The following is a 24,993-nucleotide window of genomic DNA, read 5'->3' on the forward strand; positions in this document are numbered from 1 at the left end:
ACAAAAAAATCATAGAAACCATCAAACTACACCCAGGATTCAATTTGAAATTAAATTTATTCTTTATCAACAAATTTATAAAGTACAACTTTACTACAGTCTTTGAGTCCAAGATATTTTAAATAGTATTTGGTCGCTGAGGAAGACATAAGTTATAGTAAGCATTGCTGTTCCAAAAGTCTGGACCCTTCCATCCACACCAGCCCTAGATTTGGGAGAAGGGAAAGGAAAACCTTTTACAAAGTTATAGGGCTACATGATTGAAACTGTAACATTTTACAATCCTGCTCTGTCAGCAGGGTCTTGGAATAAGGCTCTAAATACCTATATAATTCAAATATTTGAGTTCCTGTAAAGCATAGAAAAGTAGCTTATCTGGTTCCATTTCAGACAGAATTCTATGATATTTAATCATAGGAATCATTAAAAATGAAAAGCTTCATTATGGTACTGTTACTCAGTACCACATTTTATTGATTTCAAGATGCATAGTTTTATAATTCTGGCAGTCGATGGCATGTGATAGTTTAACTGGCATCTGTCCATAACAAGACTACAGACAGTGAAAAAGACTGAACTAGAAAGTGGGGAGCCACCAAATTGGCCACTGCCTTGATCCCGATTTCCCAGCAGTGATACGTGGCAGTGAGAAATCTGAGATTGTCCTTGGAGTTGCATTTTATGCCCTTCGTTTTCCTCAGGCTGTAATCATGCCGCTTTCCAATTTTATGTCAGTATTAATCCTTTTCCCCAGCAGAGAAAATTGCTTTCAAACAAAATCTCATTGTGAATATAGAAGTTTATCAAATTTCTTCTAAGGCCATTGATTTATCAATATTTTCTTAAAGACCCAGCTCACGACTTGTCTGTGTTACATCATTCTGAAATGAAATGCTTTGTTTGCAAATACCTGTGAGGAGACTAGTGAGGTATTCAAAATGCCACCATGTGAGTGACAGGTAGTAGTTTTACCCCTTACCCTACCTAACTGGGAAGCTGCTGGGCATTCTTGCAGCGACCTGAAGTCAAAGGTCATAGTTCCTACAGGAGAAGATGGTGTGTTAGTCTGTTTTTCAGTGTGGAGGTGGGAGGGTTGAGTAGACATGCTCTTTAGGTTTTTCTTTTTTTTTTCTTTTTTTAATAAATTTGTTTTATTTTTGGCTGCATTGGGTCTTCGTTGCTGCACATGGGCTTTCTCTAGTTGTGGCGAGCAGGGGCTACTCTTCGTTGTGGTGAGCGGGCTTCTCATTGTGGTGGCTTCTCTTGTTGTGGAGCACAGGCTCTAGGCACGCGGGCTTCAGTAGTTGTGGCTCGTGGGCTCTAGAGCACGGGCTCGGTAGTTGTGGTACACGGGCTTAGTTGCTCCATGGCATGTGGGATCCTCCCTGACCAGGGCTCGAACCCGTGTCCCCTGCATTGGCAGGCAGATTCTTAACTGCTGTGCCACCAGGGAAGCACTAGGTTTTTCATTTTTATTCTTCTGATTGCAGAAATAAAGATACATATAAAGTTCAAATGAGGTGAAAAGTAAAAATTAAAAAAAATCCTCCATCAGTCCTGCCCCCCCCTCCACAGGTAACCACCATTAAGTTTGGTTTATTATCATTGAGAACTGTTTCTTTACATAAACAAACTTTTTTTTATCATCTCATATTTTTCAGCAAAACTTTCTCTAATGAATTTCATGTCCTAAAATCTGTTTTCTTAATAATCAATAGAAACAAGGCTTATACTTTCTCTGTTTTAATCTTTCTGTGGTTTTTTCACACATGTGGGCCATCTCCAGGTAACCAGACTTAAATTGTTTCCCAGAGAGGTGGGTAGAGAGGGTACCCAAACCAGAAACTGGGGGAGTCAGTAGGGGAGCCAGACTTCTTTCCTTTGAGGTGACTGGCTTGGGAACTTCAAACAGGAAAGCTCCCCAAGTGGGTAAACAGAGGTCAGGCAGAGGTGCAAATGGCCCTCTGGCCCCTGCCATAGACTGAATGTGTCCAAGATTCATATGTTGAACCCTAATCCCCAATGTGATGGTATTTGGAGGTGACTGGGTTATGAGGGTAGAGCCCTCACGAATGGGATTAGTGCCCTCATTAAAAGAGGGCCCAGAGAGCTCCCTCATCCCTTCCACCATGTGAGGACAGTGAAAAAAACTACCATCTTTGAACTAGAAAGTGGGCCTCACCACCCACCAAATTGGCCAGCACTTTGATCCTGGATTCCCCAGCCTCCGGAACTGTGAGAAATAAATTTGTTGTTATAAGCCACCCAGTCTATGGTATTGTTAGAGTAGCCGGGATGGACTAATAAGACAGTGCCTTAGATTCTTGAGTCACGTGAGAGTCAACAGCACTTCTACTGATGGCCCGGCCTTGGCCTCAAGGTTTCTTGCATGTGTGAAGAGAGCAAAGGGTTTTTGCTATTATAAAGTTCTACAGAAATATAACTAGCAAAGGAGGGCTTCCCTGGTGGTGCAGTGATTAAGAATCCGCCTGCCAAGGCAGGGGACACAGGTTTGAGCCCTGGTCCGGGAAGATCCCACATGCCACGGAACAACTAAGCCCGTGCGCCACAACTACTGAGCCCACGTGCCACAACTACTGAAGCCCGTGTGCCTAGAGCCCATGCTCCGCAACAAGAGAAGCCACTGCAATGAGAAGCCCGCCCACCGCAATGAAGAGTAGCCCCCGCTCGCTGCAAATACAGAAAGCCTGCGTGCAACAATGAAGACCCAAGGCAGCCAAAAATAAAATAATTTAAAAATAAAAAGATTATTGCTAATCACATAAAACAGACATCTCAAGTTAATGCTTTAAAAAAAAAAAAAACACCTAGCAAAGCAGAGTGCAGTTCTCAGAGAAGGCAAGCAGGGACAATGCCTTACTCTATCTGATCGCATCAGAAAACCCTACCTAGTTAATTCCATTTAGTCCAAAGTCTGTCAAGCCAGCCAAAAAGAAGTAATTTTCTTATCTGTATTATGCCTCTCATTAAAGTCCTAAGGCGTCTCACTGCCTTTAAGATAAAATCTGAATGCCTGGCTCCTCTGCCTGGCTCCCGGCACCCATCCCCGATTCACCTCCTGCCTGTCCCTCCAGCTATCAGCCACACCACTTCACCAACTCTAATCATGTTAAAACTGCCACAGCTCCTGGAACATGCCCTGCTTTCCTTTCACTGTCTGTAAGTGATGCCTCTGCAGGAGCAGCCTTGTGAGCTCCAAGACCCAACGCAGCCAAAAAAAAAAAAGAGCAGAGAAACCTTTTTATGGGTACTAATGATATTGACTTAAGTGACAACATGACAAAAATGAAGGGTAGTGGATAGGATATATTCATTGGCTTATAGCTGGAAAGGCTGTATGCATTCTTTGTAATTTTAATATATTTGGCAAAGAATATAAAACTTATTTAAAACTCAGGTTAATTATGTCTTATAACACTTCCCTCCTAAAGATTTAGTACTGAGTTTCATGAAAATTTAGTACTAATTTCTCATGAAAACTCAGTACTAAGTCTGAATTAGTTGCCCATATATTAACTTAAATTTATACCTTCTTTAGCTGGTAGTTTAAGCATCAACAAATACTCTTAAATCTGTTTCAAATATAACTCCTTCATAGAATGAGATGAAGTTATATGTAAATAAATTAAAGGCAGTCAAGCCTCCATAATGTCCAGCATACTGCTTAACTAATTTCTGGTTAATTCTAAAATTATAAAGGTTATATATGCCACTGTATTTCAAGGCATTGATATATCTCACTATATTTATATTTATGCAAAGCTGTAAGTCTCCAGAGGAATATATTTATGAGTTTCGCATTCTATTAAGTTTAATAACTGAGAAAGTCTTGATAAATCTAAGCTAAATTTTGTCTTTCACAATTTACTTTAGTTCCCCCTTGTCCTCTGTATCTAGAGAGACAGTTACTCATCACAGCCTTAGAATCCCTCCTTACAGTGAGGACCCCTGCCCTCAGTTCATAATCCATCTTTCTGTTAGCTGCCAGTTTTCTATCCTTTGGTTCTGGGTTCTTTGCCTTGTATCTAAATTTGTGTTAAACAGACACTTACCTTTTCTAAAATAACTTGTAGATCTTCAGCGCCTGTATAATGCGGATCTAAAATCAGAAATTTTATCTGTCCTGTAATCTCATTCCATGCAACTCCTAGTATTGTGTGGGCCAAAACTCCTCCCCCTATTGAAGAGGAAATATGAAATGAGAGGGCATATATTAATCTCAACTTCCCATTCAATTTCAATTTAAAAAGATTATTTTGCCTATTAATTGATCTAACAGCATTAAAATCAACTGGCGTACACTGTAAATGACACAATGTCAAATATACTCTGAAAAGATAAAATTACATCTTTAAGACAGAAAAGAAACAATTGTATCTATAATCATATTAGGTTTATATTTCACTGCAATATCCATGGAATTACCTAGACTGGATTTAAAAAGGGCCACAGAGGGTCTAAACTCCACCCAACGGAGTAACAATCACTGCTGTTGGTACCCCTCTCAGCAGCTGGGCAATGCTGCCGCTGCTCTGAGTACCTCCAATGGTGCTGCCCAGCTACTCTTTCAATATTTTCTGTATTTTGCTGAAATCTGCCTACCCGCATTTCTTACACACCAGTCTTACCTTGCCTTCTGTCATCACAGGACAAGTCTTATTTCTCACAGAATCGTGAATCTTTAGATTAGCTAATCCAATCCTCTTATTTTACAAATAAAGACCAAGAGGTTAAGCAATTTGCATAATGTCACACAGCCAGCCAAGTTAGTGCTAGCCATGACTTACAATGCTCAGTTCAGTGACCACTGCCTCTTTTCCATTCTGCTCTCAACTCTTCAAGTATTTGAACACAGTTATCATTTCTCTTCTTAGCCTTTACTACTTCTGGTTATTATCTTTTTTGTAACTTTCCTCCTGGCCTTGGAAATTTTAAAATAATATCCAGAGGAAGTATGTATGATGTAAAAGCTAATTTTAATATGTTTAAAAATGACTGATTTTATATGCCATTACATATTTTTATTAACCATAAGTTTCACATACTCTCCACTCTACCAAAAGAACCCGAGATATCCAAACACCTTACCGATCATTACTGGCGTTCCTTCACTCTGGAAATGATTAACCAGTTCCCGTCCCTGAGAGGCTATTTCAGAACCTTGGCTAGAAAGAAACCATTTTCTATCAGATGAACTATTTCTAAGATAGTTGGGAATATATGAATAATGTTTTGCTGTGCCAAAACTCACTTTTTAATCACCATACACTTCACTACTTAATCTATCACTTATTTGTTAGCACTGATTTCCACAGCCAATCCAAACTGCAATTGTGAAATCAGAGGTATTAAAGTACTTGGACAATAAAAATAATAACACTATAGTTAGCAAGGTTGTTGTAATAGAAGATGTATTGAAAACATAAGCTCATAAATAAGGAGTAAGCTAGTGATGGTCATAGATATCAATCTTATATTAATATTTAATCATATTTTAATACTAGAATTGTGATTAAAATATATTGGAAAAGATAAAATGAATGTATTATTTGGATACATTATTAATTTATTAAAATCTTAGGAAGAAAAAGAGTAGGAGATAAACAAAAAGGTCAGTCATAGATCAACATTTGATTTTTTCCTTTCAAGACGTCTCTGCCTTAAGCATTAAAAAACTAGACCTTCTGGGGACTTCCCTGGTGGTGCAGTGGTTAAGAATCTGCCTGTGAATGCACGGGACATGGGTTCGATCCCTAGTCTGGGAAGATCCTACATGCCATGGAGCAACTAAGCCTGTGCGCCACAACTACTGATCCTGTGCTCCCTAGAGCCCACGCACTGCAACTACTGAGCCCATGTGCTGCAACTACTGAAGCCCGTGCGTCTAGAGCCCGTGCTCCACAACAAGAGAAGCCACCGCAATGAGAAGCCCACGCACTGCAATGAAGAGTAGCCCCTGCTTACCACAACTAGAGAAAGCCCAAGCACAGCAATGAAGACCCAACACAGCCAAAAAATAAAATAAAAAACTAAATAAAAAGAAAAACAAAACAAAAAAACTACACTTTCTGTAACTCTACTCAAAACTGATATATTTGCAAGTTTTCCTCTTCCAGACTAAGATTAGGCCTAGAGCATATAAGCAGATACCACAAAGTTCACTCATAAACTCAAACATCTTCTAAAATATAACAAAAAAAATTTAGGGCTAGAAAAATGAGATTTATAAAGCAAGGAGGCAATATGGAGGAAGAGAAAAGAGTGACAACAAATGTGGGGGAAAATGCGCTTTTTCTTTTAATAAAAATGACAAATTCTCTTTGAAATGATTTCTCAGATTTCTTAAGGTGTCCTTACCTGACAAAAAGTATTTTTGAAGTTATACCAATCAAATGGTTCAGTACCAGCTGCACCTCGATAGATCCAATCCACTGCCGTGATCCGACAAATGTTGCTGGTTTGTCCCCAGCATCAACTAGAGCCTTTGTGTATTTAAAAATACAAAAAGATCCATACACAAGACAGCTATTAAAAATTACGTTTAGGGCATTTTCCCTGATTACCAGTATTTATACTTTTTTTCTTCAAAACAGAAATAAGTCTGCACCATGAGGTAGGAATAATTATTAATGGTATATTAAGGGTTAATGAAACATCCAACTGATTACAATTCAAAATGGCATGTTCTGTACCTGCTGAATTTCTCTGTGTGTTGGAATGGATCTCTCTGTGTATCCCTGGTGTCTGAACCAAGAGCAGATAGTCTGCAGAGACCGATAAGCACAGCCCCAGCCATTGTCATCGATCCGATCCTGCATATAATGATGGTAACCATATATGCCCTGGACCACAGAAATCTATATAAAAAGAAGAAACATAGTAAAATATTAACTTAAGATAGATGTATATATTATATTACACATACACATACCGAGTCATTTTACTATTCTTGGAGCTAGACTTACTTTATTTAGTTCCTTATAAAAAATTTTTTTAAAAAGAGGAAATACTCCCCAACTCTTTCAATGAGCCAGTATACTACTGATACAAAAGTAAAGTAAGAACAGTATGAGAAAAGAAAATTATAAGACAATATCATTCATGAACACAGATGCAACAATCTTAATAAAATATTGGCAAACTAAATCCAGCAGAGAATAAAAAATAATAATCATAACCAAACTATCATGAATGCAAATCTAATATTGTTTGGAGATTTGCGTTGGAAGTATTTAGGAGTAAATAGCATGATGCCTGTAATTTTCTTTGAAATGGCTCAAGGGGAAAAAAGGAGAAATGAAGCAAATATAGCAAATTGTTGACATTGTTGCATATATGTAACAAGAGACATGTACAGTAACGTTCATAGCAGGGTTGTCTAAATAGCAAAACAACCTGGGAAAAAAAATGATACCAAGGTATATTATCCAGCAATAAAGAGAACTGAACTATAGTTATACACAATACCATGGATAAATCTTAGCTACATGACATTGAGTGAAAAAGCAAGTTGCAGAAGACTATACACAGAATGACACCATTTTGGTAAAACTCAAAATCAAGCAAGACTAAAAGCAACATTGTTGAGAGAATATATACACATATGGTGAAACTATTAAAAGAAAGTGAAGTGAATGATGAACCCAAAACTCAGTATAATAGTTCCTCCTGGGTGTCGGGGAGGCAGAGGAGTGGATAGGAAGGAGAACACAGTCAGACTGGCCACGTCCTAGTTCTTAAATGGGGCAGGGAGCTCTCCAATATTGATTTCTTTACTGTGCTTTATAACTTACATGTATGTTACATGCACACATTAAGTATCATATAATAAATATTAAGAAATATATAAATGCTTCTTGCATTTTTGCAATACAGATAACCAACCATTTCATTGTCAAAAAACAATCAGTATTTATTCAGTACCTTCTGAGTGTCCCGGCGCTTAGTAAAGAACTATTAGGAATGAAAAATGAATATATGATATAATACTTACCCTAGAAGAGTTCCAAATATAATCTGAGAGAGAAAACATTTATGTCATAATCTACGGGGAAACTATCAAGAGTTATGTTGCTTGTTAGAGACTCTAAGTTTTGTATTTCCTATTCTATGATTCTATGACTGTGACAGAACAAGATTTTCAATCAGGAACAGGTCTCTCAAGATTTCCTCCCATATAAGCAAAATAAGTGAAATCATTCAATGTCACTGAAATGTTGACTAAAGTCTCATTTGTATGCATGTAACGGTGAGTGCCCAGCCAGAGCTGTTCTATGCGAAGCTGGTCTGCCCATAGCTCTCGCAGGTGAAGCTGCTGTCCCAAGTGCATGCTGATGGCCAGAACCGGAAGCGGGCCCCTAACTGCCCTAGGGTCAACGTTGTATCACGTACTCATCTTTAATTCTTAAGATTTCCTTACAAAGCACCTGGAGGCCCAGCAGGTATTGAATAAATGCCATGACAAGATGGGCCAATCAAGTTTTCTCTTACGGGAATTTGAATTGAGAGGTGCAGAGTGAATCAGGCAGTAAGTGCAAGGAATGAAGATGAAACAATGCATGCAATGAGCAGCTCTGAGGGAGAGTAGGAAAAGTTATGTCAGGCTGAAAAAATGAGGAAACAGAAGACGAGGCTAAGAAAAGGTAGAGTAAAGGGAAGGAACAGGCCAGTTAGGATCAAAAGCACCCCCAAAGAAAGCTGAGGAATGCCATCAAGGAGTGAGAGTACGCCTTGAGACCGAGGCCAGTCACAGCGCTGCCTTGTTCTAAGAGGCCCAGCTGTACGATTCCTATTCTTGGTTGCCCATGAGATCCTCTCTTACTAGCCTGCATGCATCCTTAGAGGAACCCTTCCCCCACACTCCTTTTCTGAGCTACCTTTAGTGAAAAGATGTACCCCTTACAACTAGGTATGTGCTGTACAGGAAACATGTAGTGCTTTATTAGCCTTTTCCTACAGTGTGAGTTGTGTAGAAATATGCCCTTAATTAGCATGATTTCTCAGGTTCAGAATGGAAATCAAATGGGACAAGCCTTTAAAGAAATTAAGGAATGGAATTTTAGTAAGAGAAATGTGCTACACACTATCTATTCCTAACCTTTTTAGACCACTGTGAATTACTGCTATCTTAAGCAATGATCATTAAAAGAAAAGGGTGGCAAAGTATGTTTTAGGGACGATGATACCCGTTATGAATTGATCCTTACAACTTCCACTGGGTACAGACAAAAAACAACTAATGACACTTATGATCAATTGACTCACATAAAGAATTACTAAACTCACCATACCAGTCTCTATGTTAGGTGGATTGAGATAAGTATGTGGATTTCTAATGTAACCATCTTTGTATGGTTCATCTGGAAAGTGGTAAGCATTAGACCTTTTGAAATAAGGTCTGTCATGAGGCAGATTGAAGAGATCGTGTAACTCCTAAATGAAATCAGAATCAAGAGGAAAGAAGAGAAAAGAAGTTAAATGATTTAGATTCCTAGTCAATAAATAAACTCAAACTAGATACAAAACAGAAAATTTACTATATATTGGTTATAAATGTTATCAAACTCACTTATGATTTAATTCACTAAGGTCAAAGAAAGTGAGATTTAAACTAAAACCAAAAATGATTTATTTTTATCTATGTATATGGATAGAAATTGGAAGGGAATGTAGGAAAATGATAATAATTCGTTAGAGTCAGAGAACTGAGATTATTTAAAATTACTCACTATAACACACTCTGTTAAAATACATCCAGGCTAAAGACTGGTTTTGAAACAGCCTCATAAATGAGTAAATTATAATTAACAATGATATAATTATATCAAAATATTTTTTAAAAATCATGCTTAGAGTACTTAACAAATATAAGGGGTAGTGATTAAATTATAGAGATTGGTGGCATGAAACCAACCAATACGGCATCAGAATAAAAATACACATATATGTTTAAAAGGCAATATATTCCTGAATGTTAAAAACACGTTAATAGTTACTTTGAAAAGTGTGACATCTTCTTTTGCTATTTCCTATGTATTCTAGCAGTTTGAATGGGATCATTAGCGTATGTAACTGTTGCCTCTGCAAGTCAATTCATCTGGCACTTACAGAGAGGTACAGAGGGTTACATTGTTATATCTCTTTTCAGGGACAGAAGAAACTGGGAAGATAGTCCCATGGTATAATTTGATGGATGCCAGGCAAGGCCACACATCAAAAATACGTACTCCCAAACCAGTCATTTTGCCAAGAAATCTCATTTCTTTGAATGCTGATCATGTTTTCTTCAAGATGCCTCTAATAAAACCCAAATAACCCTCGGACTTGGGGGATGGAGTAATACTATAAATCCTAATTAGAAACAGCATAAATCCTAATTTCCCTTCTCAGACTCTAATCTTGTCTCTTTCACAAATCTGGAAGTAACGGAAGAGAAGAGGAATATATTAAGTAACCCTCATCAGCTGCTCCAGGCATGTAAGCATCTTTTCAGTTCTAAATTTCATTACAGAAAAATAACATATGAACTACACTGAACATATGAAATTTAAATGTTACATATGGTTTAGCAAAGTATTTTTTTATTAATAATACTTTAAAAAGTTATAGAACAGAAGTTAAATAGGTGTAAAGCTAATAGTCTGCGTCCACACTTTAAAATTAAATCACAAAACAATGTCCATTTATTAGAAACACATAATTAAACACAAAACGAATGATAGCTGTATTTTTTTTTTAAGAAAAAATGAATTGGTTTCACCTTTCTGTAGGCCTGCAGCTGATCATCTGGAATTCCTGACGGATATGAAATTGTTACAAGATTTTTTTCCCCTGGTAATAAAAAGTGCAGTGGTTCAGGGACCACGATAGATGTTCCTTTCATGTATTTCAAAATGCATTTTTCCATATCAGTTAGTTGATTATGAATTGCATCAACTAGACGTTTACGAACTCTGAGGGGGGGAAATATACAAGTGCATTAACAGAAGTTATAGTAGTTTATGATATATGAAAGTGTCGAGTGACTATATTCCTAATGTATCCTTGATTGGACCAGGTTTATTAAAGGAAGTCTAAAAAATGCAAAGTTAAATGTTAAATAAACTAAATTTCCTCTGTGTAGATAAAGGGAAAACCCTACAGGTTTTGCACATTACTCTACTTCCTCCAATAAACATCTAATTACTAGATGACTCTTAGTTTAATAATAAACAAAGAGTAAATCATAGTAAAAACAACAACAACCCTGAATATGCCTATATGATAATTTAAAATGAGCTCTGATTACTTTGGGAGAGGGTCCTCATTTAAACGTGGCAGTAGTATTAGAAAATACCTACTTTCCCCACATTTCTTCTGGAGCAACAGGTACAACTGCATCGACTGGTAAAGTCATATTAACATAGTGGTGTCCTCCGCTTTCTCTTTCAATGATGGGTGTTACAGCTGCCAGAGGGGTTGACATTTCCAGCATAAGATCTATATTTACTATCTGATGCTATAAAGATAAACAGTAAAAGTTAACTTGTAGAACATCGAACAATAATATAAAAGGTAAGTAAAAGGACTTTTTAAGGACCATATAAGCTATATTACAGTAAACTATTGAAAAGCACAAATCTTAGCTTAAAGAAATAATCTTCCCTGCTTCAAAATAATCTGAGGAGAAGGGGAGAGTGAGTGGGAAGTAAAGGTGAAATCAGATTGATAATGTATTGGTAAACATTAAAGTTAGGTTCACCAGGCTTCATTTATCTATTTTCTCTACTTTTGTATACATTTAAAAATTTCAAAACAAAACAAAACAAATCAAATGAACAAGATACAATAACCACACACTGAAGCAACTTTTAAACATATATTATGACTATATACCTGTGGTCTAAAGACATAAAAAACTATAAAAAATATTGAACTCTATTAGTAGGTTTGATTTTGATAGTGGTATGGGAAAACAATTCTGAAAATGATTTCTGTATATTAAACAAATTTAGCAAAATATTAAGAGTACTGGAAGCCAGGTTTCTCACTGGGAAAAGGTCAGGAATTGTGTGAGGCTGAAGTAGAACTGGAGGTATAATATGATTTACACAGATAAATATGGATGTATGTGTTATATATGTATAGTATGTATATATACATGTGTGTGTTCCTTGGGGAAATGGCTGATTCCTGAGCTAGAACAAGGCAAGTACAAGATGTGTCTGGAACATCCTGTGGAAGAAAGCAGCAAGTACTCAAAAATATGGTGTCAAGAGGACACTGGAGCCAGCATGAAGTTTCTATTGGCCAAATCTTAGAAAATGTGAGCATCAAAATAACTAAGGACAGTAACAGTAACAGATAACTCTTTGCATAAAATAGGAATCCATGCTTCCATGCAGTTAATAAACAAACAGGGAAATGGAAAATCTCCCCCTCACAGTATAATGTCATCTAATAAGTGTAAAAGGAAACGACAGACTTAGAAAAATCACTATTTTGCAACCATCAGATTAATGTTAGATTCTGGCAAAAATTATCAATTGATGTTAGAAGTGATGGGTGAAAACCTGATGAGGAACAGGATATATATATAAACTTAAGGTATCTTCCCACAAAATACTTACTAATTTTAAGGGCAAAAAATAGTACCCTCACCGTGGAGAACACTGGCAGATACCACATTAAATGATCAAAGTTAACATCACTAATTCAAGAACAAACTGAGCATATGCTTCTTTCATATGACGTGCTGAGAAGGACACACATTACCTCTGTGGTATTCCTACCAACAATGACCACATGAATCTATCACCAGGAAGCCTAAAAGAAACCCAAACCCAAACTGAGGAACATTCTACAAAAGAACTGACCCGTATCCCTCAAAATGTCAAGCTCCAACGACTGGTAATTCTCAAATCCTTATCCACAGCCCACAGTTTTTTTGTACACACTCCACATTTATAAATCTAACAGCTCATGTGGACTCCTCACTGCTGTCTAAAACATAATGTGACCGAAACTGACCTCATGTCTTCCCCATCTTCCATCTTTACCCAAGCAAGAAGCTGGTCATCCCACATCCAATTAGTTTCCAGATATAACCTATTCAATTCCCTAAATAGTTCTTGTATCCATTCCCTCCTCTTTATTACCGTAGCTACGTTTTGGTTTGGCTTCTCCTGAGTGGTCCCTGCCCACATCTCCAACCTCACGTCCACTCTATTTTCCTTACTAGTCTGGAAAAACACTAAAGGTATACTAACTTTGTACAACTTCCTGCCTTGAAGCAGCAGCTCCATTTTTCATCTCCAATATCTGGCAAAGTTTGTGGCACGTGGCAGGTACTCAATAGTACTGGTTCAAAAATCAACAGAACCAAAACAGTGTGAAGAAAAGTAAATCATTTATTATTTACTACCTCATATAGCATAATGTGTCACTGTCATGTTTCAGAATGACCCCTTTTTATTTGTTTTAAAATAATTTGTAAACGGACTCAAGCTGTTTTATTTCTGTGGGAGCAAACAAGGCATCCAAAAAACCCATTTAAGATATATATTATAATGGGACAAAAGTTTAGATATGTACACCAGAGATATAACCTCTGGCAAGACATTTAATTTTTCTGGACCTGAATAATCTGATCTGTAAAAAAAATAAGAAAGTTGGGTTAAGTAATTTCTAAGATCTCACTCAACTCCAAATTCAAGGATTGAACATTTTTATCACTAAGAAGACAGGTGATTTGCTTACCATGTCTGACAACTTTCTGTCTTTCTTCCTCATGAATTTTCGTTTTGTATCTTCTTCCTGTTCAAATCTAAATTTTTAATACACAAAGATGTTTACCATACGAAATGACGTTGTGAAAACACTTCTAGCCATCTTCAAGCATACTCACTGAATAAAGCGCATTATGTTCTTACAGGTGGAACTATCAGTCAGTTCTCCTGGAATGGTGTTCATGTCACTGTTAGGCCATATGTACACTGAACTGTGGCAGATTCGGAACACAAGTGCATTTGAAGAAAGCTTGGTTGACAGGTCACTCAACATATGTTTTAGTGCTTTCTTGACAAAAATTTCTAAATTAAAAGAACATAAATAGAATAAGAAAAATTGTAAACTTTTCAACATGAATGCTTCCAAGCACACAAAAGTACAGCACAGTAAAACTGACCCCCAAATATCCATTCCCTATATTCAATACTATAAAAACATTTTTTTTGCCTTTTTTAAAAAAAAGTTGACATAAAATTCATAGACCATAAAATTCACTGTTTCATGTGTACATTTCAGTTGCTTTTAGTATACGACAAGGTGTAAAATCATCACTATTTAATTCCAGAACATTTCATCACCCCCAAAGAAACCCTGGCCTGACCAGAGGTCATTCCCCATTCTCCCGTGGCAAATCACTAACCTACTTTTGGTCTCTATAGATCTGCCTATTTTGGATACTTCATAGAAATGGAATCATTACGTGGCCTTTTGTGTCTGGCTTCTTTCACTCGGCCTAATACTTTCAAGATTCACCCATATTGTGAACTCATCCATAGCATGAATTAGCACTTCACTCTTTTTATGGCTGAATAATACTCCATTGTATGAGCAAAACATGTTTTGTTCATCCATTCATAAGCTGATACACATTTGGGTTGTTTCTACTTTTTGGTTATCGCGAATAATGCTGTTATGAACATTTGTGCACAAGTTATTGTGTGGACATACGTTTTTAATTCTCTTAGGTGATCACCTAGGAAGAATTGCTGGGTCATACGGTAACTGTCTTTTTGAGGAATTGCCAAACTGTTTTCCAAAGAAACTGCACCATTTTATATTCCCATCAGCAATGTATAAGGATTCCAATTACTCTCAAAATACCTTAGTACTTATAGCAATAAAACTACTGAATGAAATTTAAATTTCTTTATAGTTCCATTCTTCCTTGGACTATATCCCACTAAGACTGTACAAAGTACTGTGCCTTGAAGTCACAGTTTTTTTCTCTGTGTGCTATGTCATCAACCTGATATTTGTCTGACTTCATTTTCAGGGATTTCCTTTTTACTTTACAGAATTTTTTTAATATGAAAAACATTTTCATGATTCCAAAGTCAAAACTATAAAATAGATATATCTGAAGAAGACAATATTTAAATACTTGTCCTAGCTTTATACTCCTAAATCCTAAACCTAGTTAACCTTGTGATTAAAATACTTATTTAACTATCACACTGATATCTTCATAAATAAATACCTTGAGATTGTGGTAGAGAAAAGATTACTTGTAACAAGTCAGATTAAAAGATATCCTGATATGTTTTAGATTTTTAGCTGCACTACAAAAGACAAACATAATTCCTGGATTACCTTCTGTTTATCCCTGAAGGACCATGAGGTAAAGTACCTAAATAATTGTGATGTCTTTAAGTTAAGCACCTTCTTCCCCTCAATTTCCTCATTAATGATTCCCTTCATTGAGTGTTTCAAAGAGTTTGATACAGGAGGAGGAATACTATCAAGTCAGAAGAAAAGCTCAAATACATTAATCACTAGGTAAAAAGTATCTGTAGTCCTTATTTACATTTGAAATTACATCATTATACCTGGTGACTAATATATTAGTTATACTTTGTGATAAGTTCATAGCAAAATATACCTTCAATTTATATTAAGTTGTAAAATGTAAGGCTTTATCCATACAAGTAACATATTAAGGAACAACAATACTGATAAGATAGGCCTAAAAGTGAGTTTTAGTCCTTGCAAAATGATTCTTATCTTGATGGCACATTAGAGAGTCACCTAAAAAGCTTACTGATGCCTGAGTCTCTGTCCTTAGAGACTTTAATTGGCCTGGAAGTGGGGATTCAAATGTGGACCAAGATTGAGAACAACTGTCTAATATGAAGGGATGGATCAGAAAGAACATTCAGCTTTCACTCCCTCTTTCCAAAGGGCCAGTAAATAATCGTCAGCTGGTATCTCCTTCAAGGAACTCTGACACTGCTTATTCCTTATCTTTCTGAACTTCTTTGTGGCTCCTGACACCACTGATCACGCTTTTCTTGAGTGATTTCATTTAGTATCAAGGTATTAACTAGCATCCTTGAGAGATATTAAGTTCTCTTCTCTCCAGTTCTGAACACTCCCCGCTAAGTTTCAGGCTCAAATGACCAAATGCCTGTTGGGAGCTGGCACTTGGCTTACTGTGGCATCGCAAATGAAACACTTCTCAAACACAGCTCTTCATCTTCTTCCTCTGTTATTCGCTGCCTCAGTTGTCAGAAACAACTGAGTCAGAAACAGGAAGACATCCTAGAATTTGGTTTATACAAACACTGCTGATTTTTCTCCCATAGAGCTTGCTTACCATTCCTAAACAACATGACATTCAAGAGGGTGGGCTCTTGAGACTCAGGGTTATGTACAGTTGTAAGTCTACAACGTACAAGTCTGGGTGCCTCTTTATATTGTGCTCATGGGGGATATTTATATTTACCGTGACAATTTTCTTTGAGAGGGCAGTAAAGTTTCTTAAGTAAGGGGACACCTTTTCCTAATGTGCACAGAGAGCCCCATGGGCTAGAGGTGGTGGGGAACAGTGTCTAAGTTTAAATCCAATTTATATCACTTACTAACTATATGACCTTAGACAGTTTATTCATCCTATCTCTCAGTTTCATGTGCAAAATGGTAAGAATCTCACTATATTTCATAATCAACTTTATAATAAAAAAGCAGAGTATTTGGGCAGACCTACCATTAGGAGTAGCTAGCTGAAAAGCTAGATCAAGGCCGCCTCTCATTCTGAAGAGTATATCCATAGTCTCTGAAATAACCTAAGACAAATGAAACCAAAATTTCATTGTAAAACAAAAACTCATCCTCATATAAATTAGAATCAAACTGAATTTAGGTTTAGGCATTAATTAACCTTGATTTTTCAAGCTATTTCATGAGTTAATTCCTTGTTTTATGGAGAAAAACAAAACACCCTAAATTCTAAATTAGAGGTTCTCAACCTTTGTTCCACATTGAAATCACCTGAGAAGTTTAAAATACTGATTCCTGGGCTACACCCCCCGAGATTCTGATTAATTGGTCTGGGGAGGGTCTAGGCACAAGGATATTTAAAACGTCCTCCATGTGAATGAGTCTAATGGGAAAAGGTTGAGGACCACAGCTCTAAGAAAGTATTTCTAAATTACAGTTTTAATAAATATAGGGTTTAACAATGACATGAAAAGATCAATGGAAAATAACTAGTTTAAGAATGGGACAAAAACACTGACCCTATTATGATAAGAATTGATGGTCAAGACAATGAGAGGAAACTACTATATCACTGACAGTGGGAGTATAAACTCTTAGAATTCTTCATAGGGTGATATGGCAATAAAAATCAAAAGCCTTATATTCACGAGCAGAAGCAAGAAGAACTACAGTCCTGCAGCCTGTGGAACAAAAACCACATTCACAGAAAGATAGACAAGATGAAAAAGCAGAGGGCTATGTACCAGATGAACGAACAAGATAAAACCCCAGAAAAAGAACTAAATGAAGTGGAGATAGGGAACCTTCCAGAAAAAGAATTCAGAATAATGATAGTGAAGATGATCCAGGACCTTGGAAAAAGAGTGGAGGCAAAGATCAAGAAGATGCAAGAAATGTTTAACAAAGACACAGAAGAATTAAAGAACAAACAAACAGAGATGAACAATAAATACAATAACTGAAATGAAAACTACACTAAAAGGAATCAACAGCAGAATAATTGAGGCAGAAGAATGGATAAGTGACCTGGAGGACAGAATGGTGGAATTCACTGCTGCAGAACAGAATAAAGAAAAAAGAAGGAAAAGAAATGAAGACAGCCTAAGAGACCTCTGGGACAACATTAAACACAACAACATTTGCATTATAGGAGTCCCAGAAGGAGAAGAGAGAGAGAAAGGACCTGAGAAAATATTTGAAGAGATTATAGTTGAAAACTTCGCTAACATGGGAAAGGAAATAGCCACCCAAGTCCAGGAAGTGCAGAGAGTCCCATATAGGATAAACCCAAGGAGAACCACACTAAGACACACAAGAATCAAATTGGCAAAAATTAAAGACAAAGAAAAATTACTGAAAGCAGCAAGGGAAAAACGACAAATAACATACAAGGGAACTCCCGTAAGGTTAACAGCTGATTTCTCAGCAGAAACTCTACAAGCCGGAAGGGAGTGGCATGATATACTTAAAGTGATGAAAGGGAAGAAACTAACCAAGATTACTCTATCCGGCAAGGATCTCATTCAGATTCGATGGAGAAATCAAAACCTTTACAGACAAACAAAAGCTAAGAGAATTCAGCATCACCAAACCAGCTCCAGAACAAATGTGAAAGAACGTCTCTAAGTAGGAAACACAAGAGACAAAAACAAACCCAAAATAATTAAGAAAATGGTCATAGGAAAACACATATCGATAATTACCTTAAATGTGAATGGATTAAATGCTCCAACCAAAAGACACAGGCTGGCTGAATGGATACAAAAACAAGACCCATATATATGCTGTCTACAACAGACCGACTTCAGACCTATGGACACATACAGACTGAAAGTGAGGGGATGGAAAAAGATATTCCATGCAAATGGAAATCAAAAGAAAGCTGGAGTAACAATACTCATATCAGATAAAATAGACTTTAAAATAAAGAATGTTACAAGAGACAAGGAAGAACACTACATAATGATCAAGGGATCAATCCAAGAAGAAGATATAACAATTATAAATATATATGCACCCAACATAGGAGCACCTCAATACATAAGGCAAATGCTAACAGCTATAAAACAGGAAATCGACAGCAACACAAAAATAGTGGGGGACTTTAACACCTCCCTTACACAATAGACAGATCATCCACAATGAAACTAAATAAGTAAACAGAAGCTTTAAATGACACAATAGACCAGATAGCTTTAATTGATATTTATAGGACATTCCATCCAAAAACAGCAGGTTACACTTTCTTCTCAAGTGCGCACAGAACATTCTCCAGGATAGATCATATCTTGGGTCACAAATCAAGCCTCAGTAAATTTAAGAAAATTGAAATCATAACAAGCATCTTTTCTGACCACAATGCTGTGAGATTAGAAATGAATTACAGGGAAAAAAACGTAAAAAACACAAACACATGGAGGCTAAACAATACGTTACTAAATAACCAAGAGATCACTGAAGAAATCAAAGAGGAAATCAAAAAATACCTAGAGACAAATGACAATGAAAACACGACCATCCAAAACCTATGGGATGCAGCAAAAGGAGTTCTAAGAGACAAGTTTATAGCTATACAAGCCTACCTCAAGAAACAAGAAAAATCCCAAATAAACAATCTAACTTGACACCTAAAGGAACTAGAGAAAGAAGAACAAACAAAACCCAAAGTTAGCAGAAGGAAAGAAATCATAAGGATCAGAGCAGAAATAAATGAAATAGAAACAAAGAAAACAATAGCAAAGATCAATAAAACTAAAAGCTGGTTCTTTGAGAAGATAAACAAAATTGATAAACCATTTAGCCAGACTCATCAAGAAAAAGAGGGAGAGGACTCAAATCAATAAAATTAGAAATGAAAAAGGAGAAGTTACAACAGACTGTATCGCAGAAATACAAAGCACCCTAAGAGACTACCACAAACAACTCTATGCCAATAAAATGGACAACCTGGAAGAAATGGACAAATTCTTAGAGAGGTATAACCTTCCAAGACTGAACCAGGAAGAAATAGAAAATATGAACAGACCAATTACAAGTAATGAAATTGAAACTGTGATTAAAAATCTTCCAACAAACAAAAGCCCAGGACCAGATGGCTTCACAGGTGAATCCTATCAAACAGTTAGAGAAGAGCTAACACCCATCCTTCTCAAACTCTTCCAAAAAATTGCAGAGGAAGGAACACTCCCAAACCCATTCTATGAGGCCACCATCACCCTTATACCAAAACCAGACAAAGATACTACAAAAAAAGAAAATTACAGACCAATATCACTGATAAATATAGATGCAAAAATCCTCAACAAAATACTAGCAAACAGAATCCAACAGCACATTAAAAGGATCATACACCATGATCAAGTGGGATATCCCAGGGATGCAAGGATTCAATGTATGCAAATCAATCAATGTGATACACCATATTAACAAACTGAAGACTAAAAACCATATGATCATCTCAACAGATGCAGAAAAAGCTTTTGACAAAATTCAACACCCATTTATGATAAAAACTCTCCAGAAAGTGGGCATAGAGGGAACCTACCTCAATATAATAAAGGCAATATACGACAAACCCACAGCAAACATCATTCTCAATGGTGAAAAACTGAAAGCATTTCTTCTAAGATCAGGAACCAAACAAGGATGTCCACTCTCACCACTGTTATTCAACATAGTTTTGGAAGTCGTAGCCATGGCAATCAGAGAAGAAAAAAATAAAAGGAATACAAATTGGAAAAGAAGAAATAAAACTGTCACTGTTTGCAGATGATATGATACTATACATAGAGAATCCTAAAGATGCTACCAGAAAACTACTAGAGCTAATCAATGAATTTGGTAAAGTTGCAGGATACAAAATTAATGCACAGAAATCTCTTGCATTCTTATACACTAATGATGAAAAACCTGAAAGAGAAATTAAGGAAACACTCCCATTTACCATTGCAACAAAAAGAATAAAATACCTAGGTATAAACTTACCTAGGGAGACAAAAGACCTGTATGCAGAAAACTATAAGACACTGATGAAAGAAATTAAAGATGATACAAAGATATACCATGTTCCTGGACTGGAAGAATCAATATTGTGAAAATGACTATACTACCCAAAGCAATCTACAGATTGAATGCAATCTCTATCAAATTACCAATGGCATTTTTTACAGAAGTAGAACAAAAAATCTTAAAATTTGTATGGAGACACAAAAGATCCTGAATAGCCAAAGCAGTCTTGCGGGAAAAAAACGGAGCTGGAGGAACCAGACTCCCTGACTTCAGACTATACTACAAAGCTACAGTAATCAAGACAATATGGTACTGGCACAAAACCAGAAACATAGATCAATGGAACAAGATAGAAAGTCCAGAGATAAACCCACACACCTATGGTCAACTAATCTATAACAAAGGAGGCATGGATAGACAATGGAGAAAAGACAGTCTCTTCAATAAGTGGTGCTGGGAAAACTGGACAGCTACATGTAAAAGAATGAAATTAGAACACTCCTTAACACCATAACAAAAATTAACTCAAAATGGATTAGAGACCTAAATGTAAGACCGGACACTATAAATCTCTTAGAGGAAAACATAGGAAGAACACTCTTTGGCATAAATCACAGCAAGATCTTTTTTGATCCACCTCCTAGAGTAATGGAAATAAAAACAAAAATAAACAAATGGGACCTAATGAAACTTCAAAGCTTTTGCACAGCAAAGGAAACCATAAACAAGACAAAAACACAACACTCAGAATAGGAGAAAATATTTGCAAACGAATCAACGGACAAAGGATTAATCTCCAAAATATATAAACAGCTCATGCAACTCAATGTTAAAAAAACAAACAACCCAATCCAAAAATGGGCCGAAGACCTAAACAGACATTTCTCCAAAGAAGACATACAGATGGCCAAGAAGCCCATGAAAAGCTACTCAACATCACTAATTATTAGAGAAATGCAAATCAAAACTACAATGAGGTATCACCTCACAGCAGTTAGAATGGGCATCATCAGAAAATCTACAAACAACAAATGCTGGAGAGGGTGTGGATAAAAGGGAACACCCTTGCACTGTTGGTGGGAATGTAAATTGATACAGCCACTATGGAGAACAGTATGGAGGTTCCTTAAAAAACTAATAAAATTACCATGGGCTTCCCTGGTGATGCAGTGGTTGAGAGTCTGCCTGCCAATGCAGGGGACACGGGTTCGTGCCCTGGTCTGGGAAGATCCCACATGCCGCGGAGCGGCTGGGCCCGTGAGCCATGGCCGCTGAGCCTGTGCGTCCGGAGCCTGTGCTCCACAACGGGAGAGGCCACAGCAGTGAGAGGCCCGCATAGAGCAAAAAAAAAAAAAAAAACTTACCATATGATCCAGCAATCCCACTACTGGGCATATACCCAGAGAAAACCATAATTCAAAAAGACACATGCACCCCAATGTTCATTGCAGCACTATTTACAATAGCCAGGTGATGGAAGCAACCTAAATGCCCATTGACAGACGAATGGATAAAGAACATGTGGTACATATATACAATGGAATATTACTCAGTCATAAAAAGGAATGAAACTGGGTCATTTGTTGAGACGTGGATGGATCTAGAGGCTGTCATACAGAGTGAAGTAAGTCAGAAAGAGAAAAACAAATATTGTATATTAAAGCATGTACATGGAACTGAGAAAAATGGTACAGATGAACCAGTTTGCAAGGCAGAAATTGAGACACAGATGTAGAGAACAAACGAATGCACACCAAGGGGGGAAAGCGGCAGGGAGGTAGGGATGGTGGTGGGATGAATTGGGCGATTGGGATTGACGTGTATACACTGATGTGTATAAAACTGATGACTAAGAAGAACCTGCTGTATAAAAAAATAAATAAAACAAAATCCAAAAATTAAAAAAAAAGCCTTATATTCACATTCTTGGCCTAGTAATTCTGCATTTAGAAATTTAATTTCTGAGGAAATTTGCAAAACATACAAAGATTAGGGTATACAGATGTTAACCTGTCAACAAGAGGAGACTGATTAAATAATTATGAATATTATACAGTAATGAAAAATAATGCTTTATAAGAATATTTAATGCCATAGGAAAATGCTTGCAACTTATAAATGGGGAAAAAAGCACTTGTAAAGTGGAATCTATTAGCAGTTCTTAATTTGGGTCCATACATTGCAGGTAGTTGACATATGACAAAGACATATATCATTTTGCTGGGGGAGAGGAGTGGGAAGGAAGAAGGGGTTTCAAAGATTTCATCAGATACTCAAACTATGTCCCAAGCAGGCTGAAGAACCATACTACACAGTAAGAACCCTATTTTGAAATAAATGAGTAAGTACTATCATTTACTGAGCCCTTAAAATGTAAAAGGTACTATGCTAAATGATTGGACATATATTTACTTTGATCCTCAGAACGTTACAAAGTAGGTACCATTATTATTTTTCTCATTTCCAAATCCTTGCCACATTTTTTTTTTTTTAGCTGCGCCACGCGGCATGCGGGTTCTTCCCCAACCAGGGATCGAACCCGTGCCCCCTGCATTGGGCGAGGAGTCTTAACCACTGGACCGCCAGGGAAGCCCCCTTGTCACATTTTTTTAAGGGTGACTGCTTTTATTTTCCATAAATTGTAACTTGTTGAAAGGCCATGCCCTTTTCCCCAATTATACTTCTTGGAATTTATCCTAAATAAATAATCAAGAGAGTTCAGACAAATTTAGCTTGAATGTTACCCACTTATCATACTGTTATTCATCATAGCAAAAAGCAAACAAACAAAAAACCCCACCTAAATAGCTATCAATAACAAGTCTGTTAAGTAAATAAGTCAGTTAAATACTATGCACCTATTTGAATAAAAAATATTTAATGGCACTGAAAAATACTGAAGGTAAGAGTTATAAAGACAGGCAAGAGCAACATTTAACTGTTACTTTCTGTGTGACCTTGTAACTAATCACTCAAGTCTGTCTTCTCTTCTGTAAAACTGGAAAAATATACAACTTTACAGCGTTGTTGTGAAAGTTCCATAAGAGATCTTATGAGAATGCACTAGAATCTCCTCACACTTCTGAATTGAGATCCTTTCTGAAGGAATAATATTTAAACTGAGATCTGAGGGGTAAGTACGTAAGAGTTTGAGCAATTCCAAAGGAAAGATGGGGGTGCAGGTGGACAAGCCCATTCCAGGCAGGGGCTCGGATTGGTGAAGGCCTGCTTAAAAGACCACTTAAGAGAACACAGCAGATGGTTAGATCTCATGGTGCCAAGGACAAGGATAGTTAGACATAGTGACGACTGACAGCCATTTAGAAGTAGATTCCATAGCATTTGATTAGTGAACAGATGTTCAGGAGTTGAGAAAAGGGCGATGTCAAGGATGATTTCCAGGGTTTTGGCATGAACAACAGTGGGGTGGATGGTAGCGCAATGAACTAAGATGGGGATCACTGGAGGAAGAGCAGGTGTGGGACGAGGGGAGGTGGCAATGGTGAGTCAGTTTTGAACTTGATGAGTTTGAAATACATATGAGTCATCCAAGTGGAGGTACAGTCAATAGATATGCGGATCTGGAGCTCAGAATACATCTCTAAGCTGGAGATACAAATTTTGGAGAAAGCATAGGGTGTAAAGAAAAGTACTGAACGCCACATCTAAGATACGGATTGGAGGACCTGCTTCAGCAATTAAGAGGGAAACCAGGGGAGTGTGACATCACAGCAGCTAAGGGAATACAGTACTTGCAAAGTCACTCATATCTTTCCCAGGTCCAATCCTTCCTCGAAACCTTCAAAAATGCCTCATAATTCCCTCGTTCTCAAAATGCATGCACAAGTAGAAGGTGCAGGGAGAGCGTATCCGAAGGCGGCTGCGCTGGGGCCGGGGATTCAAGGTTGTGTGGGGCAGTTTCCCTCCGGTCCTACCGGGAGAGGCCGATGACAGAACGGCCCAGACCACGGAGTTCGCAACTACCACCGTGGGCCCCGGCAGAACCAGGTATTTCAAGGGCCATAAAGGCTCGTAGCAGCTAGTGAAGTCTGAGGGGAAACGCTGGGGTGGGGACGAGCACGGGTACTCACCATAGCGGGTACGTGGAGCTGATACAAGCGCCGTCGGCCGACCAAGCACAGGACACTGGCCCGGAACTGGCGTCATCGGGGGCGGGGCTTGGGAAGACCGACTATAATT

General features: G+C 37.3%; 1 protein-coding gene across 2 annotated transcripts; it reads right to left on the reverse strand.

The window, feature by feature from the left end:
• Positions 1-38: 38 nt before the first annotated feature.
• Positions 39-24,948, reverse strand: UFSP2 (UFM1 specific peptidase 2). Of its 2 annotated transcripts, XM_032618515.1 has the most exons (12): positions 24,885-24,948; positions 16,772-16,850; positions 13,907-14,090; positions 13,759-13,825; positions 11,361-11,518; positions 10,781-10,973; positions 9,307-9,453; positions 6,714-6,878; positions 6,379-6,503; positions 5,110-5,186; positions 4,074-4,198; positions 39-205 (listed from the first exon to the last, which is right to left on the reverse strand). In XM_032618515.1, exons 1-12 carry the CDS (start codon positions 24,885-24,887, stop codon positions 119-121), a joined length of 1,410 nt encoding a protein of 469 aa, XP_032474406.1. In that variant the 5' UTR covers positions 24,888-24,948; the 3' UTR covers positions 39-118. The 2 variants fall into 2 exon arrangements, with proteins under 2 accessions (XP_032474406.1, XP_032474407.1); XM_032618516.1 differs by lacking the exon at positions 16,772-16,850 and having other exon boundaries at positions 24,885-24,917.
• Positions 24,949-24,993: the final 45 nt, after the last annotated feature.

Source organism: Phocoena sinus, chromosome 21 (genome assembly GCF_008692025.1).
Source record: "Phocoena sinus isolate mPhoSin1 chromosome 21, mPhoSin1.pri, whole genome shotgun sequence".
In the NCBI taxonomy this organism is placed as follows: Eukaryota; Metazoa; Chordata; class Mammalia; order Artiodactyla; family Phocoenidae; genus Phocoena; species Phocoena sinus.

Excerpts from the sequence above, each read along its gene's own strand:
- UFSP2 (XM_032618515.1), bottom strand. Across the intron at positions 13,826-13,906 it reads AACATAATGCGCTTTATTCA|ATTTGAACAGGAAGAAGATA; the intron begins GTGAGTATGCTT and ends TTAAAAATTTAG. Across the intron at positions 11,519-13,758 it reads ACAGAAAGTTGTCAGACATG|CATCAGATAGTAAATATAGA; the intron begins GTAAGCAAATCA and ends TTATCTTTATAG.